The 18404-nt window shown below is 41.9% G+C and overlaps 1 protein-coding gene across 1 annotated transcript in view; it reads left to right on the top strand.

Moving 5' to 3' along the window:
• Nucleotides 1-13571, top strand: part of KREMEN1 (kringle containing transmembrane protein 1) — a gene marked incomplete at both ends in the record, with an annotated part of 36396 nt that extends 22825 nt beyond the window's left edge. The window contains 6 exons of the mRNA XM_082325479.1: nucleotides 1174-1298; nucleotides 1759-1912; nucleotides 9163-9495; nucleotides 10111-10269; nucleotides 12326-12410; nucleotides 13409-13571. Of these exons, the coding sequence (XP_082181605.1) occupies nucleotides 1174-1298; nucleotides 1759-1912; nucleotides 9163-9495; nucleotides 10111-10269; nucleotides 12326-12410; nucleotides 13409-13571 (1019 nt within the window). The remainder of the gene's footprint in view (nucleotides 1-1173; nucleotides 1299-1758; nucleotides 1913-9162; nucleotides 9496-10110; nucleotides 10270-12325; nucleotides 12411-13408) is intronic.
• Between the last annotated feature and the right edge of the window lie 4833 nt (nucleotides 13572-18404).

Genomic DNA, 18404 nt, shown 5'->3' with positions numbered 1-18404 from the left:
CCCAAACCCAGCATTCCCCCCCCCCCTCCCCCCCCCCCGCCCCGCCCAAAGACCTATTGGTAAGTCAAAAAGCTGAAACAGTGCTGTGCCACAAGATGTTAGCAAGAGAGAGTTCAGTGTTTACTGGGTACTGAAATAACAAATGACTGAATATGTAAAACTCTTATACAGTTCTCTGCCCACATCACATGTTATATAGAGCTGTGAAGGTTACGTAGGCAAAAAATAATCCTGTCAGTCTGGCACAGGGATAAAAATTATCTGACCACAGAGCTGGTAATAGATTTAATTCCAAGTATCTGAGCAGATATGACAGGTAGGCAAGGGATAATTTTATGCCATTAGCACAGCATTATGTTGTACACTACATCTTCTCTCTAGTAGTCATAGTTAAATTCCAGTGCTTTGATGAAAAGTCCAAAAACAAAACAGAAGAAAAACAGAGTACAAATTATGCGAAGGGGGAAAACACTTTCTGACCTCTCATAGTGACCAAGGAGCCTTGAAATATTGTATTAATGCGGTATAAATAGATGTTTCTTTTAAAAAATAATATTGCTCACTTTGAATCTGTTTGTACATACCATAAAATATAACACTTCAAATTCATATCTGAATTCGAGTTTTAAATATTAGCAAATTCCCCTATATAAGTATATAGTCCCTCCCATAAAACTTGCCAAACTCCGTCCTAAAACAATTGAGGTTCCCTTCCTCTAATATCCTGTTTAGAAAATGTACAGAACATCATTGTTTTGAAGATCAGACAGAAATCACATTGTTTAATTTACAGTGTTAGAATATGCATGATCATAGTCAAAAAAACCCACAAAACCTCTGAACCCACTTAATGCCTTTTTTTTTTCTCTATCAGGAGAAATGAACCAGGTATTTATCTTGTCTATATTACTGCAGCTTACAGACACCAACTACAGAGTATTGCAGGTATATTGCTAAGAAGTTGTGATGTTATTTCACCACCTGTCATTTATCCCGGGGCATGTTTGAAAAATATGACAAGGATCTAGCATAGAGTAACATTTCCCATACTGCGAAATCAAGACAAGAACGTAGAGAGAGCTGCTTAGTAACCAGGTAGTGCATAGAGTGGTCTGTGTCTTGAGTGTTTCCAGACACACCTTTAGAATGACTGTTGTCTGTTATTCTTGCCAGTGCCGGGGAATCTAGGGTGTTACAAGGACCATGGAGCGCCACCACCTTTGACTGGCACCAGTGAGACCTCCAATAAACTTACTATCCAAACATGCATCAGTTCCTGCCGAAGTCAACAATTTAAGGTGATTTCTTTGACATACATTTACAAATGTTTTCAAAGACAAAGGATGGCAATATGCCTAGAGCTCTCTATCATATTTCCCCCCCTTTTTTTACCTTTAGGAGGTCTAAGTTCTCACTCCCACTCCACGGGACCTAGCCCTCTCTCTGCATCCAGAGCAGTCTGGGCAAACAACCAGTTAATAATGCCAGGATGCCAGGAGAAATTATGCTTGCTTACTGCAGTTATGAGTGATAGGGTGCCCTGACTGCCCTCCATTCCATCTTTTTCACTAGTCTTAAGTAGCATCCTGATAGCTCAAACAAATCCAGTTTGTGGTGGGACCTCTGACCTCTGACTAATCGTACTTCTCCAAAACACACATATTCTGCTGCCAGCTTTCTTGCTCATATTGATGCTCATCCTGATGTCACTCCTTTAAATATTATCCCTCCCTTCCTTATGCATTTTTGTTGTCAAAGTTTGCAGGCATGGAATCAGGTTATGCTTGTTTCTGTGGAAATAATCCTGACTACTGGAGATATGGGGAGGCAGCCAGTACAGAATGCAACAGTGTTTGCTTTGGAGACCATACTCAGCCTTGCGGTGGGGATGGCAGAGTCATTCTTTTTGACAGTAAGTATTGAAACAGGCTCAGTTTTTCCCAAAGGAGAGGCCTCAAATATTCAGCAAATTAGGGAAAAGGGTTTAAATGCAATGAGAACTGTTGCACACAAAACAGCAAAACACCTAAATTCAGTATAAAATAAAGCTTCTTTCCATTTGTGCATAAAATTCATATCCATTAATAATATGAAATAGCTCTTCCAAGAAATGATGCCTGCTCAGGCAACTGACTCATGCTCCAGAGATTGTCTCTTACTTCCCCACAAATGGTAGTAACTCAGCTATCACAAACAGCATGTCACAGAAAAGACTCCTTCAAAACTGATGTTACCAAAGAATCATAGAATCATTAAGGTTGGAAAAAACCCTTGTGATCATCGAGTCCAACCGTTAACCTATCCCTGCCAAGTCCACCACTAAACCATGTCCTCAAGCACCATGTCTAACCTTTTAAATACCTCCAGGGATGGAGACTCAACCACTTCCCTGGGCAGCCTGTTCCAGTGCCTGACTACCCTTTCGGTGAAGAAGTTTTTCCTAATATCCGACCTAAACTTCCCCTGGCGCAGCTTGAGGCTGTTTCTTCTTGTCCTATCACTTGTTACTAGAGAGAAGAGACTGACCCCCACCTCGCTACGACCTCGTTTCAGGTAGTTGCAGAGAGCAATAAGGTCTCCCCTCAGCCTCCTCTTCTCCAGACTAAACAACTCCAACTTCCCTCAGCCGCTCCTCATAAGACTTGTGCTCCAGACCCTTCACCAGCTTCGTTGCCCTTCTTTGGACATGCTCCAGCACCTCAATGTCCTTCTTGTAGTGAGGGGCCCAAAACTGAACACAGTACTCGAGGTGCGGCCTCACCAGTGCCCAGTACAGGCGCACTATCACCTCCCTAGTTCTGCTGGCCACACTATTCCTGATACAAGCCAGGATGCCATTGGCCTTCTTGGCCACCTGTGCACACTGCGGGCTCATGTTCAGCTGGCTGTCAACCAACACCCCCAGGTCCTTTTCTGCCAGACAGCTCTCCAGCCACTCCTCCCCAAGCCTGTAGCTTTGCGTGGGGTTGTTGTGACCCAAGTGCAGGACCCGGCACTTAGCCTCGTTGAATCTCATACAGTTGGCCCCGGCCCAACGATCCAGCCTGGCCAACAGATCAACACTGCTGGGCCTTCCTACCCTCCAGCAGATTGACACTTCCACCCAACTTGGTGTCATCTGCAAACTTACTGAGGGTGCATTCAATCCCCTCATCCAGATCATCAATGAAGATATTGAACAGGACCGGCCCCAACACTGAGTCCTGGGGAACAGTACTCATGACCGTCCACCGACTGAATTTGACTCCATTCACCACCACTCTCTGGGCTCGACTGTCCAGCCAGTTTTTAACCCAGCGCAGAGTGCACTTACCCAAGCTGTGAGCAGCCAGCTTCTCCAGGAGAATGCTGTGGGAGACAGTGTCAAAGGCCTTGCTAAAGTCCAAGTAGACAACATCCATAGCCTTCCCCTCATCCACTAAGCGGGTTACCTTGCCATAGAAGGAGATCAGGTTAGTGAAGCAGGACCTCCCTTTCATAAACCCATGCTGGCTGAGCCTGATCCCCCGGTTGTCCCACACATGCCGCGTAATGGCTCTCACGATGATCATCTGCTCCATGACCTTTCCTGGCACCGAGGTCAGGCTGACAGGCCTGTAGTTCCCCGGATCCTCCTTCCAACCCTTCTTGTAGAGGGGCCTCACATTTGCTAGCTTCCAGTCATCTGGGACCTCCCCGGTTGACCAGGACTGCTGATAAATGATGGAGAGTGGCTTTGGCAAGCTCCTCTGCCAGCTCCCTCAGTATCCTCGGATGGATCCCATCTGGCCCCAGGGACTTGTGAGCATTCAGGTGGAGGAGCAGGTCAGTGACTGCCACCTCTTTGACACCTGGGGCTTCATTCTGCATCCTATCTCCATCTCCCAGCTCAGGGGCCTGAAAACCCCAAGGATGACCAGTCTGACTATTAAAGACTGAGGCAAAGAAGGCATTAAGTACCTCAGCCTTCTCCTCATCCTTCGTGGCAATGTTTCCCTCCGCATCCAACAAAGGAGAGAGATTCTCCCTGGCCCTCCTTTTGTCGCTGATATATTTGTAAAAACACTTTTTGTTGTTATCTTTAGCAGCGGTGGCCAGTTTAAGTTCCAGCTGGGCCTTCGCCTCTCTAATCTTCTCCCTGCATAACCTCACAACATCCTTGTAGTCACCTGAGTCACCTGCCCCTTCTTCCAAAGGTGGTAGGCTCTCCTTTTTTTCCTGAGTTCCAGCCAAAGCTCTCTGTTCAGCCAGGCCGGTCTTCTCCACCGCCTGCTCGACTTACAGCACAGGGGGACGGCCTGCTCCTGCGGCTTTAAGACTTCCTCCTTGAATAACATCCAGCCTTCCTGGACTCCTTTTCCCTTCAGGACTGCCTCCCAAGGGACTCTGTTAACCAGACTCCTAAACAAGCCAAAGTCTGCCCTTCTGAAGTTCAGTGTAGTGGTTTTGCTGACCCCCTTCCTTATTTCTCCAAGAATTGAAAACTCTACCATTTCACGGTCGCTGTGCCCAAGACAGCCTCCGACCACCACATCGCGCACCAGGCCTTCTGTTTGTAAACAGCAGGTCCAGCGGGACACCTCCCCTGGCTGGCTCACTTACCAGCTGTGTCAGAAAGTTATCTTCCACACACTCCAGGAACCTCCGAGACTGCTTTCTCTCTGCTGTGTTGTATTTCCAGCAGATATCTGGTAAGTTGAAGTCTCCCACGAGAACTAGGGCTAGAGATTGTGAGACTTCAGCCAACCGCTTGTAGAATACTTTGTCTGTTTCCTCATCCTGGTTGGGTGGTCTATAACAGACTCCCACCAGGATATCTGCCTTATTAGCCTTCCCCCGATCTTTACCCATAAGCACTCAACCTTATCATTACTGTCATTGAGTTCTAGACAATCAAAACACTCTCTAAAGTACAAGGCTACCCCACCACTTCTCCTTCCTTGCCTGTCCCTTCTAAAGAGCTTGAAGCCATCCATTGCAGCACTCCAGTTGTGTGAGTCATCCCACCATGCTTCCGTGATGGCGACCACATCATAGTTTTCCTGCCGCACAATGGCTTCCAGCTCCTCCTGCTTATTGCCCCTGCTGCATGCATTGGTGTAAATGCACTTCAGTTGGGCTAGAGACCTCTTTTCCAACACAGGCATGCCACCCCTAGGCTCATCCCTAGCAAGCCTGGTTTTATCCCCTTCCCCCTTCGCATCTAGTTTAAAGCTCTCTCAATGAGGCCTGCTAACTCCTGAGCCAGAATCTTCTTCCCCCTTTGCAACAGGTGAACCCCATCTGTCTCCAGCAGGCCTGGTGCCATGTAAACTGCCCCATGATCGAAAAACCCAAAATTCCACTGCTGGCACCAGCCGCTGAGCCACGTGTTAATGAGGTGGGTCTTCCTGTTCCTTTCCGTATGCCTCCTGGCTACTGACGGGATGGAGGAAAACACTACCTGTGCTCCTGATCCTTCAAGTCATCGCCCCAATTCTCTTAAGTCCCTTTTGATATCTTTGTGCCTCTATCAGTTACCTCATCACTGCCAACCTGAACAACCAATAGTGGATAATAATCAGACGATTTTACCAGCCTAGGGAGCTTGCTGGTTAGGTCTCTTATCCTTGCCCCAGGGAGGCAGCAGACTTCCCTATGGGATGGGTCCGGTCGGCGTATTGGGCCCTCTGTTCCCCTCAGAAGGGAGTTGCCTATGACAATTACCCTTCTTTTTTTCTTACCAGTGGCCGTTTTAATGTGTGGGGCTGACTGGTTCCCCTAGCCAACCCCTTGGATGGATCACTGTCCGTATATTCATCCTCCTGGCCCTTGAGTTCCAGAGCCTCATACCTACTGTGTAAGGGCACCTGGGGGAGCGAGGTAGGCCAGGAGAGGATTTGCCTGCTGTGCCGAGCAGGGATCTGCATCCATCCTCCTCCATCTCTTGGGTCCCCTCCTTTGGCCTGGTGGCACGACGGTAGGGGAGCCTCTCCTTCTCTTGATGCTTCCATCTGGCGTGCTCATCTCAGGGATGGTAGGGAGTGGCTCCACCAGTCTATCTCCCTCTCGCGCTCCCTGATACTCCTCAGTCTTGCTACTTCTTCTTTCAGTTCTGCCACCATGCTGAGCAGATCCTCCACCTCACGCAGGTGTTGTCTCGGCAGCCCTCCGTCACCAGAGTAGATATATGATTAAGTGAGGCACCTCAGATAAAATTTCAATCTAATCTACACCAACTCAGTTTTTTTTATTAAACCAGGCAAGACTTGCTATAACTCAGTTAACACAACACAAAACACTGTAGTAGAAATGAGACAGGGAAGGAGTGTACTGCAAAAGTGCAAACAAGTTAGGTTGCTATTATGACCATTGCTGATTTCATAATCTCTTATACATAGAAATCCTTCTTTCTACTCTTCTTTTCAGTATACATACCAGTGCCAGCTGTGTAACTTCACAGGTTGATGGTATGAGTACCCAGTTCTCTGGCTGCAGTACAGGCTCCCAGTATAGCCAGGAGTACTGGAAAAGTTCACAATGTTGTTGCTTCTGAGATCTCAACTACCTCTGATGTTAAAGCTACCTTTTAAGTCGAGTTATAAACTTTCTGAACTAAAAGTGGCATCATTTTCCAACTTCTGAACACACAACTGAACTTCCCATCTGCTTACTCTAAAACTCTGGTTCCCAGCTAGTGAGACAAAAAGACATTTCAGTTGAGGCAGCAATTAGTCACTCTGCTCACTTCCATATTTCTCCCCAAGGTACAAAAAGAAGCACCGGAGTTGCATGTTTCTTTCAATGTTGAGCTAGCATGTAGCTTCACACTGCAGTATCCTGTTTCCTTCTACTTTTGGCCTCCCAAATCCTCGATGGGTAAAGACTTCCTTTGTAGCTTTCATTTTCTGGAATGACCAAGGGCTCAGCAAGATGTTACTGAGGATCTGCACTGCCTTTTCTGTTAAACAGCAAGAGAGAGAGCTATGGCCAGGTAAGAGAGGTCATCTAGTAACTGCCACCTATTTTCTTTTGCTGATGAGCAACACCTGCTCATCTCATTCCTCTTTTCCAGATTATGTCATATCCCCAGGACCTTCATCCCGATCCCTGTACATACGTGCACAGACACACACACACAGCCATTAACCTTATGTGTTTATGTGCTACTATCATGGCCTAAAGCTGTAACATTCAGACCCACAACACAGAACTCTGCCAGCTCTAGAAGGAAATGAAAGAAGGAAGGCATTTCCATTCCATATGGAGCAATGCTCTACTTTGTTAGGCATCTGTGGAGCACTAGTCATTGGCATTCTTAGTTAATATCACTGGTTTGAAGAACATCTTGTAATTCAGTAATTACAAACAGCACAGCCAAATGTAACAATACCTATAAGCCATTTGCAAAGAGGAAATTTGATATCTCAATGACAAATTTCAGTTCTATCAATTCAGTCTATTCTATCTATTCAAATAATTCTATCTATTCGAGTAAATCACCAGCTCTGTTAGCATGGAGTAAATGCCAAACACAAATTCCTCTGTGGGGCTTAGTACCTCTGTGGGGTCTTTCACATTCTTTCTATTCTTTCATATTCTTTCAGTTCCTCTATAAGGTCTTTCACAATGCGGCACTGGAGTGTGAGGTTTGCTCAAGCTATGATCAGGCCTTGCTCCAGAAAAAGAGAGAAATGTTTTCACATGATTTTTCTGGCAGACATATGCTACTTTTTGTTCTTGTTCCCCCACTTCCCTTTTAATTTGTATTTATTAAAGTTCTTTCTCAGAGGTCTGTGAAAACCAAGACACTTCAAAACACTTCCTTTATTTCCATTCTCACAGGCCTCTATTACAGGGCTTTAATTAAGCTTTCAGAGAAAATAATTCTACTTTGATTCTTCAGTCCTTCAGCCTATGATATGGGGGAGTGATAACTCTGATCCAAACAATTTTGTCATGAAATACATTATTATATAATATTGTGTATTTAGGGGATATATAAAAATACATATATATGCATATATACCTATATACAATACATTTTTAAATATATATATGTGTATATATAGATATGCATCATGTCATTTGGCTGCCATTTGAGTTCCTCTCTGGATTCATTGGTAAATAAGTTTGCACTGGGAATCTGGATAGTTGTAAAGGAATATAAAGATTTACTGGGTGTGTACTTGTTTTGAATATAAAAGGTAGCAACAAACCTAAAAGGTTTTCTTTAGGCTTCATAACAGGATCTTTTTCAAGTTACTTGGTGAAGGTAAGGTCAAACATTAATTAGACAAGATCAAAAGACAGGATGCTTAAAAAGCACATATAAATGGCCACAAAGGTGATTAAGGGTTTACAGCATCATTCATACAAGGAGAGGCTGAGAGATCTTGGATTGTTTAGCCTTGAGAAAAGAAGGCTCAGGGGGGATCTTTTCAGTTCGTATAACTAAATAATGGGAGGGTGTAAAGATAAAGCCAGACTCTCCTCAGTGTTATCTAGTGAACAGACAAGAGGCAACAGGCACAAACTGAAATACAGGAAAATCCATTTAAATGTAAGGAAAAACTCTCTTTATGGTGAGGGTGACACTGGAGCAGGTTGCCCGGAGAGGTTGTGGAGTCTCCATCCTTGGAGACTCAAAACACAACTAGACAGCGTCTCCTGCTTTGAGCAGAGGGATTGGACTAGACAATTTCCAGGGGTCCTTTCCAACCTGAGCTATTGTGTGAAGATTTGTTTTTTTCAATTGATAAGGCTGTGAAGGATTTTCAGTAATTCAACAGTGAGCATTACAGTCACTAATCCACTTGCCTGCCTGCCTGATAGGGATGGAGTAGAAGTCCCTGAATCAGTGACTTAGCTTTCATCCTGTTCCTGCAGGGATGCGGGAAAGGGTACATGGTTACATACAAGGACAAAGGATAGTTGCAGTATTCAAGACTGATACATAGGTCTCAGAGTAATGAGACAGAACAAGTGTATCATCCCAAGCAAATGCAACATAATAGCTGTGCTCCCAGTGCTGTGGGAGGTAAAGAGTACCAATCTGCGAAACGGCGCATCCTGCTGGGGTAGGAAGTCTGTATCTTCAAGTCACATTTGAGTATTAGAATCTATAGAGTGCTAAAGCTGTGCATAATGAATGTATAAACTTTTTTTTTTTTCTTCCCTCTCCCTCTCCTCTTCTTTTCACAGCCCTTATTGGTGCCTGTGGAGGGAATTACACTTCTGCTACAGCTGTGATCTATTCCCCAGATTTTCCTGACACATATGGCACAGGCAAAGTCTGTTACTGGACCATACAAGTTCCAGGAGCATCTCGAATCCACTTCAGCTTTGCCCTTTTTGAAATCAAAGATGCTACAGATATGGTGGAATTGCTGGATGGTTATACCTATCATGTTCTAGCTCGTTTTAATGGGAAGAACCGGCCTCCCCACACCTTTAACATCTCTTTGGATTTTGTCATTTTGTACTTTTTCTCAGATGAAATCAATCAAGCCCAGGGATTTGCTATCAGATATAGAGGTAAGAGACTAACATTGCTGCTTCTACCTTTCAATGAGCTGTTAAAGCATTTAATTCACACAGGAGATTTCTGAAGAGGCAAAAAAAGAGCAAATATTTTAACTCTCATGTCTACAGGTGTTTCATCTATCTTGTTGCCGCTGCTCAGTGGGTAAAAGCTTCACTAAACTTCTCTCAGTTTCGAACACTCCAGTCAGCTATGTCATAAATAGAAAAATTTAAATTTAAAAAAATTAAATCCTAAACATACATGCCTTTCAAAACAGATTGGAAAATGACAAAGCTGAAACAAAACAAAAAAACAGTAGTCCATCTGCATCTTGGTTCATCTTGGCTCTTTCCAACAGTCTATTCCACTGAAATCAAAAGTCATCAGGAGAAAACATTTTAGTCCTTCAATTGTACCTACTGTTAGGATGAACAATTAACTTCCAGAAAAATTCTGAGAACCCCAGCTTGGTAAAGTACAGGCTTTTTCTGGCATCAGACATAATTTGATTATTGGAGTTCTCTAAGTAAACCAGAGAGCAGGACATGTCTGTTTACAAGCACAAAATAAAGTCCAATTACACCTGTTAAGAAATTGTTATTGTAATCATACTCTTGTGTTTTCAGCTGTGAAGGACAATGTGAATCAAAACAAGATTCCAATGAATCAGACCCTTTCAGAGAAGACAAATGAACAGACAAATCTCAGCATCAATGCAGCCCGCTCATCAAAGATACTTTATGTCATCACAACCAGCCCAAGTCATCCTACTAGCTCCATGCCTGGTAATATTACAAGAAAATGTGGAAACAGGAAAAACATTTTGCCAAGGCATAATCTAGAGTCACTATTTCATTTGCCTCCTCCTCCACATCATCTGATCCGCTGTGCCTCTTACTAATACATGAATCTTCATTTAGTCTAATTACCACTAACTGTGCTGCTCTCATTACTTTTCAAAACTCACTTCTCAGCATAAATCAGTTAGAAGTAGTGTGAAGATGGTGAGTCCTTGGGAATGAAAGCACATCAGAATAAGGTGTGAGTCAGAGCAGCCTCCTTAGTAGAATCAGCTTCAGTGATCAGTGCATATCATAGAGGTGCTGAAAAAAGAGCAAGCTTTTGTAGAGTCTGGAAGAGCCTGAATGCTGGATGCATCCCAGTTATCCCAATTCACAAAAGCTACAGCAATAATACAAAGAGGGCTAGACAAGGATGAAGCAAGTTAATGGGTGCAGGGGAGATGCCACTGAGAATTGTCATGTGTTTAGACCTCACCTTCAAGACATCAGTTCATTCAGGAAATTGTTGAGTTGTAAACAATTGAAGACTGGAAATGCACTCTTGTGAATATCGCTATTGGTCTCTCCTATCTTTATACTACCCTGGGCATCTGCTTTTACATATCATTGAAGCTGGGCCTTGATCAGACTATGGACACTCTTAATAGTTCTGTAGTCCTGAAGCTGTCTGCATTCCAAACCTGAAGCATAAGGACATGACTGCACATGAGCTGCACATACCCAAACTAACCAGGTTGCAGAACATGCCTAGGATTCTGGGCAGATATGCTGGCACTAGGCCCAGGCTAGTTCTGAGTTACCACAGCTACATTTAAGCTGTCTAGTGTTGCACTAGCTTGGGCATACCAACCTAAGATGAAACTGCACCCTTGGACTTTATGCAGTTATGAAAATACTGTTAAAATCATCATGAGCAGCCAATGCTTTGAGGAAGGGGCATTGGTTGGGAGGGAACTCTTTTTTTTCCTCCTTTGAGCTTCAGGGCTTCTGAAGGTGACAGTCTTTATTCAGATGTTCTAATAATTCAAGGTCTTTGCAAGGCTGTTCAGTGTGCTAAATATGTCAGAGTTACATTCTAGTGCCATCCCTTTTCCCATCTCGACATGCTGTAGCCTCCCACTGCAAGACTATAGAAGTCCACATGAAAAGATTATCTAATAATTTAGAAATCAGCTCCTCTCAAGCCCCAATCTCTTAAATACATCAAATGTTACAATGGGTCAAGCTGTTCTTTAAGTAAGTCCTGCTTGAATTGCTGGTGCAACCAGAACTAAATTGAAATTTAAAATACAATGAGCAAGAGCTTTCAGTGTAAGGTAATAAAATAGCAGAACACAAGTACTGATCACCTGTCTCAGTAGACTCTAGAAAGGAAAAAAACCTCCATACTTAGTGATTACCTACATAATTACTGACATAAAACTAGGCCATCTCCTTGCAAACATGGAGTTACTACTAGTAGCATATATTCTGGTATGTTGTTTAGTCTGCTTTTAAATTTTCCTCTGAGTGAGTTTTGATTCCTTTCCTAGATACTAGTTAGATAATATTACTGGTATATGCTTTGGAATTTCCCAAATTTCAATTTTATAGGGAGCAGTCCTGCATGGGAAAAAACAGTTCCAACTGAGAGTTACACAGTTTCTGCCAGTCTTTGCAGAAAATACTTAAATGTTTAAGGCATCTTCAAATTACAGTTTTGAATAAATCATCAGAAGGCTATGTGTTTTTGTGTAATATTCTTACTTTAAAAATTGTAAGTAAATGAATGTACTGAGAGCTCCTCCTCCTCTCCCCTCCCCTCCCCTCCCCTCCCCTCCCCTCCCCTCTCCTCTCCTCTCCTCTCCTCTCCTCTCCTCTCCTCTCCTCTCCTCTCCTCTCCTCTCTTCTCCTCTCCTCTCCTCTCCTCTCCTCTCCTCTCCTCTCCTCTCCTCTCCTCTCCTCTCCTCTCCTCTCCTCTCCTCTCTCCTTTCCCTTCTCTCCCTCTCCCTCTCCCTCTCCCTCTCCCTCTCTCTCCCTCACCTCTTCTATTTTACAGAGTGGACAATATATAGTCTCACAGCACTGCTCATCCTAAGTGTTACAGCCATAATAGCAAAGATATTTCTCCACATAACCATGAGGTGAGTATGGAGCAAAACTGTCCCTGGAGAACTGACATCTCAGCTCTGTACCAAACCTGGTACGCTTTATTTCTTTGCCTTCTGACACTGTTAGATTGGTCATATTCAAAACCAAGTTATGTATTACATATTTGTATCATCATAAAAGATACTAAATAAGCACATTTTTTAACTTTCCAGTCTGTCAGGACAGCATATACTGCTAGAATGTCTCTTTTGCTCTTGTTTTGACAAGATTTGTATTTTAAGGAATAAAAAGGTTTCTCATACTGAGTGATGCTATATAGCAAAGAGGAAAATGTAATCAGACATCTAGTATTGGTGGGAAGAGGTCAAATTATGATAATACTTTGCAGGAAAAAATTTAAAACCTCATCCCAGATCTGGGAACTGGGAAAAAAAAGTTAGATATAGGCTAGTTAATACTTTCTTTTACTGAAATATTGAAAATGGTTCAAAAAGGAATAACAAAAATGAAAATCTGTATTATGGTATGACACTTAACCAGTATATTTTTTTTGCCTATTAATTAAAAACAACATAATTTTATTACTATATTTCTCTACACTTATACCAAGTAATTTTTGAGTCCTTTAGATGGACACTCATTGAACGAAATGATGGGTGAGTTATCAACAAATCATAAATGTTGACTATTGTATTTACATACCACAAACAGGCTTAAATATACAAGGAAATTTGTTTATATTGATAGCAATTTGTAATAGAGTATGTAGAGCCGCCTTAGCTTAATGTCACTGCTTTCGTTAGGGTAGCAACTATTCTAGCAACAGAATGCCTAACTTTTCATTTGGTCAAGAAACAACCAACAAACACTCCAAAAACCTACATAACTGTGCAGCAGGTAGAAAGAAAAGGTGTCACAGATGTAGTGGAAGCTGCTAGCATTACCAGTGTAGCAGTAATGCAGACATACTAACAATAAGCAGCTTCCCAAGCACCTTAACACTTGAAGTGAATTAACACTTGTTTCCTAGATCTCATCAGATACCATCTGCAACTGAAACAGAAGATTCCAGTGAGGTTACTACTGCTGGCGAGATCTGGACTATATTTTACCAGCCATCCACATCGATATCAATCTTCAAGAAAAAGCTTCGAAGTCAACAAGATGATTGCAACCCACTAGTGGGAAACTGAAGTGTCTTTTATTTTACAAGAATCAATCTTCTTAAAATCCAGGTGACTTGGGAATAATCTTCTTTTTTTCTCCCAATATCATACTTGTTTTCCAAAAAGTCCATTTCCAAAGGCCTTTGAGTGACTTTGCCTATCTGCTGTTCTCTTGGGTATACCAACGACAACAGATTTTAATTGCAGCAATAGCTTTGAAATACCTGGTGCTCATCAAATTTGTAGTGCTGTTAATTACTGCCTTTAAACCAATGCACTTAAATACATGTAAAAACCTGTAAAATTCAAAATGTCCTGTACCCCTGCCAAAAGCAGGGGTATGAATGAGTATCTGCAGGTTGAGGACTTCTTGCATCCTACTTTCCTGTACCACTGTATTATATCAGGCTACTTTAGTCCCTTTATTCTTAAGGCTGAAGACAGAGGTAGATACTGATAACCTGTTCAGCAGCCACAGCAACCAGAGCTTATTGGCCTTAATGTAAACATGTCTAAATGGTACTATACCGTAAAATGGGAGTCAAAGACTGAGAAACTGTCATCAGCCTGGTTGCCCAGTACTCTGCGGTTTCTACATTTTCTGTTTATACAAGCAGAGATGTACAAATAAAAATCAAATCAAATTCAGGAGGCAAACACTCTGGAGTTTCAGCTGCAAATGTGAGTTTCAATGGAGTAATGCTTACCAGGTCAAGGTCTGCAAGAGCAATGAAGTCTTTTAAACGACTATGTCTGACCCATCATTCACCGATGATTATGATAATTTTGTTCATATTCACAGTGATCTTTTGAAAAACTATTGTACTCCAGTCTGAAGTCCTGCATTCATTCTGGATGTAAGCTTAGGGGTTCTTAAAGGATTGTCCAGAGAAATTGTGAATCCACTGAATTTTTACACAGTGAGGCTGACTAACACAAATTCTTACTCTGGAGTTAAAGATACTGATCTCAGCAGCCTAAACTATTTACAAAGTTGTAGCCTGCTATCAACAACTCACCTATGCCAGGCTGTGCATCTGAACACATACCTAACAGTTGCCTTGACATTTACCTGTGAGAAGAAGAAGTGTCTCCTTGCCTTCAAAATTAACACTGAACTGCATTTTTAAGATTAATGCCCTTAATTGTCAAAGAACTAAAACACTAGTGGGGATCTGATCTGTGAAATAATTTCTCTTTGATTGCAACAGACAGCATTAACTATATTTTCTCTTTGGTAGAATATCTGTCCACCCACAATGCTCAGACTTCTCATACCACCACTGGGGATCAACAGTGAGTCTTTCAAACTCAGCAAGTCCAGACCAGCAAGATATTTAGGAAAAACTGACAGAACAGAAGTCGGATAAATTGACTGGAAAAGCTTACTGAGTGAGCAGCTCCTCAAACTAAGTTAGAGGAAATTCAGTGAGAGCCATTAAAGTACAGTAATTCTGGTTAAGACAAAAGGAAAAAATATCAGTTAAAACATATAGCAATGGTCTGCGTATACCAGACCTGCAGTCAGAGAACAACTATTAAATGTATCTGCAAAAGATAACAAATAAAAGTGAGAAAATATTGTCATTGAGTTTAAATTCAGTATAGTATCTGCCCTTCTGGTTTCAACTCATAATTCCCTCCCCTTCATGAGGTCTATAGATTTCCTTGAAAAAATAGTGCATCTAAGAATTAAACAATGAAATACTGTGCCTTACTTGCCATTGTAGATCTATTCTTTTACCTGAATTGAATTCATTCCAGCTCCATTTATGTGCCACAGATGAGTGCCAGAGACAGCTGAACAATACCACAACAAACGCTTAATAGAAAAAAGACTTTACTAAGCTAGCAATTAAGGAATTGTTTATATCAAAAATGGATTATCATGGGAACATCTAGTACTTTCTTGCATGAGCTGCTGGAAAGAATACAGGAAAAGATAATTACAGTATCGCCTAAAATCAAGACAGGACGAGTTGTAAAATATGCCGGTTATCTCTTATGTGTCATCAGGTTGGACCAAAAAACATTATCATCTGTTTCAGACCCCCCAAAAAATTTCAAATTGCCTTTTTAACAGTTAGGTTTTGCATCATGCAGTGCAGGGAAAGACTCTACCTCACAGATTTGTAGCAAAACAAACTAGTTTGCTTCCTAAGCATGCTTAATGTGATTCACTAATGGAAAACCAGGAAGAGAGAGCCAGAGTGTAAAGCTGGATCCTTAAGAGTTAAGTTATGAGCACATTGTGATGAAGCTTTGTTTGCTTGCCTTATCAAATGTTCTTGAGCAGTTAAACATATACAGTCAAAGGGACATTCATAAAGCAGTTAGCTAATGATGATAAACTGAAAAAACATCAGAAGCGCCCCATGACTGATTTCTACCTGCTGCAGAAGGAAAAAATACAGAACCGTTAAGCTTCTCTTCTTCAGTAAGGAATTTAATTTCACTAGAAAATTAGAGAAAGCCCATTACAAACAACAACAAAAAAACCTGATGCTACTAATGCAAAATCTAGGGAATTTAGAAACTGAGATTTTGCATCAGTCCCTTATCTTCTCAACTATTTTTTAAATAATAAAATCATATTTCATGGGCCTTTCTTAGGGAACGTTTATCCAATTTCTGTACGAAAGACCCATAAAAACAGCAGTTATAGCAGATCAGCTGGCCATGGCAGCAATGAACATGACTAAGCATAAGGTATTGGACAGTGCACAGGTAAACACACTGATAAAAGTGTAGAGGAAATTGTTACGTTCCCCCAAGTCTTTCAGATTGTCTGATTCTAGATACCCCTGATACTAGGAAACAGAGCAATAGATAGAAATGCATGGACAGAGTCCTTAAATAGCACTTCTCACTATACAGGCCTGAGACCATAAAGAGCAGGCAGGTTTCTGCTGTGGATTTTTTCAAAATGTGGTGTGTTCACTCGCATTCCTGCTACAAACACCTCAGTGGTATGGTGGTATATGGCCAACATATATGGTATCCATTAACACAGCACTTTATGATCTTTGCTATAAGGGTTTGGGGAGAGAAAGAAGTCTGACATGCACAACTGTTGTAATCCCACATGATTTGGCATACAGAAATGCCCCTACGACACTAGCAGCTGAGTGCTGACAGCTGGAGGGCAGGACACCTCAGGATGTTAGTGTTTACAGCATTTTCTTCAACAAAGTGAAAATAACTACAGAAGAAGAATTTGTTTGGAATTGTATCTGAACGGCCTTCTGACCTCCTACCTAGCAGTTCCCTCAATAGGCTGGACAGGCTGCAAATGTGACATGGGCCACAATTTCAAAAGCAACTGTTTTGACAACAAAACCATCATGAGGAGCTGCCTCCTCATATACATGCATTCCAGCCCCTGCTCTGGCCCCCTCCTCACTCTGTTGTGTTGGTATGACCGGCTGTGTGGTGGTGCAATAAACTGATCGGGTTAAAAATTACCATCGCTTTTTCTTCCCTGAGTTACTTTTAACAGAGATGAGTTCGCTGATCTTGTTTATTGGGTGGTTGCACAGAGAGGTGAGCTAACACAGCTAAAAGTGGACAATAAGCCATAGGAAAAAGCCAGTTGGCTGCCCCGGAAGCAGGGGCAGTAAGTCCTTACGCTGGCACTGCCACTGCAGCAATTTGTGAGACTGCCGCCTTACTTTATGCAGCATGTCCGTTACAGCAGCCTACTGTATGTGTGGACCTCAGGTGGAAGGAGGCCAGCTGGACAAGTGGCCTCCCTAATTCAAAATCTACGTTTAAAACTAGTTTAGTTTGTTGACTAAATGATTTTATATGTACTTTTGTCTTAATATTCTTATGTTGGGGGGGAAATAGAGACTGTGTTATTTAAAAATATGTGTGATATGTTATCATAGTAATATATATATTTATATATGTATAGGAAATGCATTATTTAATACAGCATATTATGCTTGTATCTTGCTAACATTTTATAGGAAGAAAAGATGTTAGTTTACACTCTGAGAAAAATAAATTTTCTATACACTGTAACCATAGCAAAAAAATCAAAGATAATTCATTGGTATATATGATAGAAGAACACTGAGAAGAGGGTAACTCAGACTCAGTTTTGTGGCAGAATAGATACTGAAGAAACAATTGCTTTAAGATGCGCTTTCCTCCTTTGAATCTCATTTCTAGCTTGTGATTGTATTAGGTTGTTCATCAGATTCTGCAAATCGGCCTATACTCGCAGGACCATTTTAACATCAAACATGTCATTTGCTTTTTCAATCAAGCATTAACATAACCTTTTTTAGGGCTTGTTTCTGCCAGATTTTCTACAGCCAGTACAATGTTGAGGAGGTTTATCACATTGCTTATGCAGACAACCCAGTGGTATTGCAGAATTACAGTCTCTGTATTCCAAGCTCCCCTGGCAATAGTATAAATGGGAGATTTTTTTACTGATAGCCCTGGAAACTGTACTGAATCTGCAGCCTCTATGACTACGGGCCAAACACGTCAGCAGACACTTGGCTGCCACTGAATGAGCATGACTAGCTCTTCCAGTTTCATCTTCTGCTTAATAAGCCTTCTCAGGCAGTGGGAAGGACTTCCAACAGATTTTTCTCGTGCACCACTTTGCCTAAAGGAAGGGTGAACTACAAAAACAACTCCTGACAAATACTTGTCCAACTAGTTCTTAATACCTTGCAGCAATGCTATTTCACAACCTTCCAATGAAATACAGTCCAGTGATAGTTTCACCTGAATATTATTGTAGACATTTATGAACAACCTTTATAGTTCTGCTACCTTGAGATCTTGAGAGTGAAAAATATAATTGCCTTCAGACCATACCATTTGTTCTATAACAACACA

This window comes from Platalea leucorodia, assembly GCF_965183815.1.
Source record: "Platalea leucorodia genome assembly, chromosome: 12".
Taxonomy (NCBI): Eukaryota; Metazoa; Chordata; class Aves; order Pelecaniformes; family Threskiornithidae; genus Platalea; species Platalea leucorodia.
This window is presented reverse-complemented; position numbering and strand designations above follow the sequence as displayed.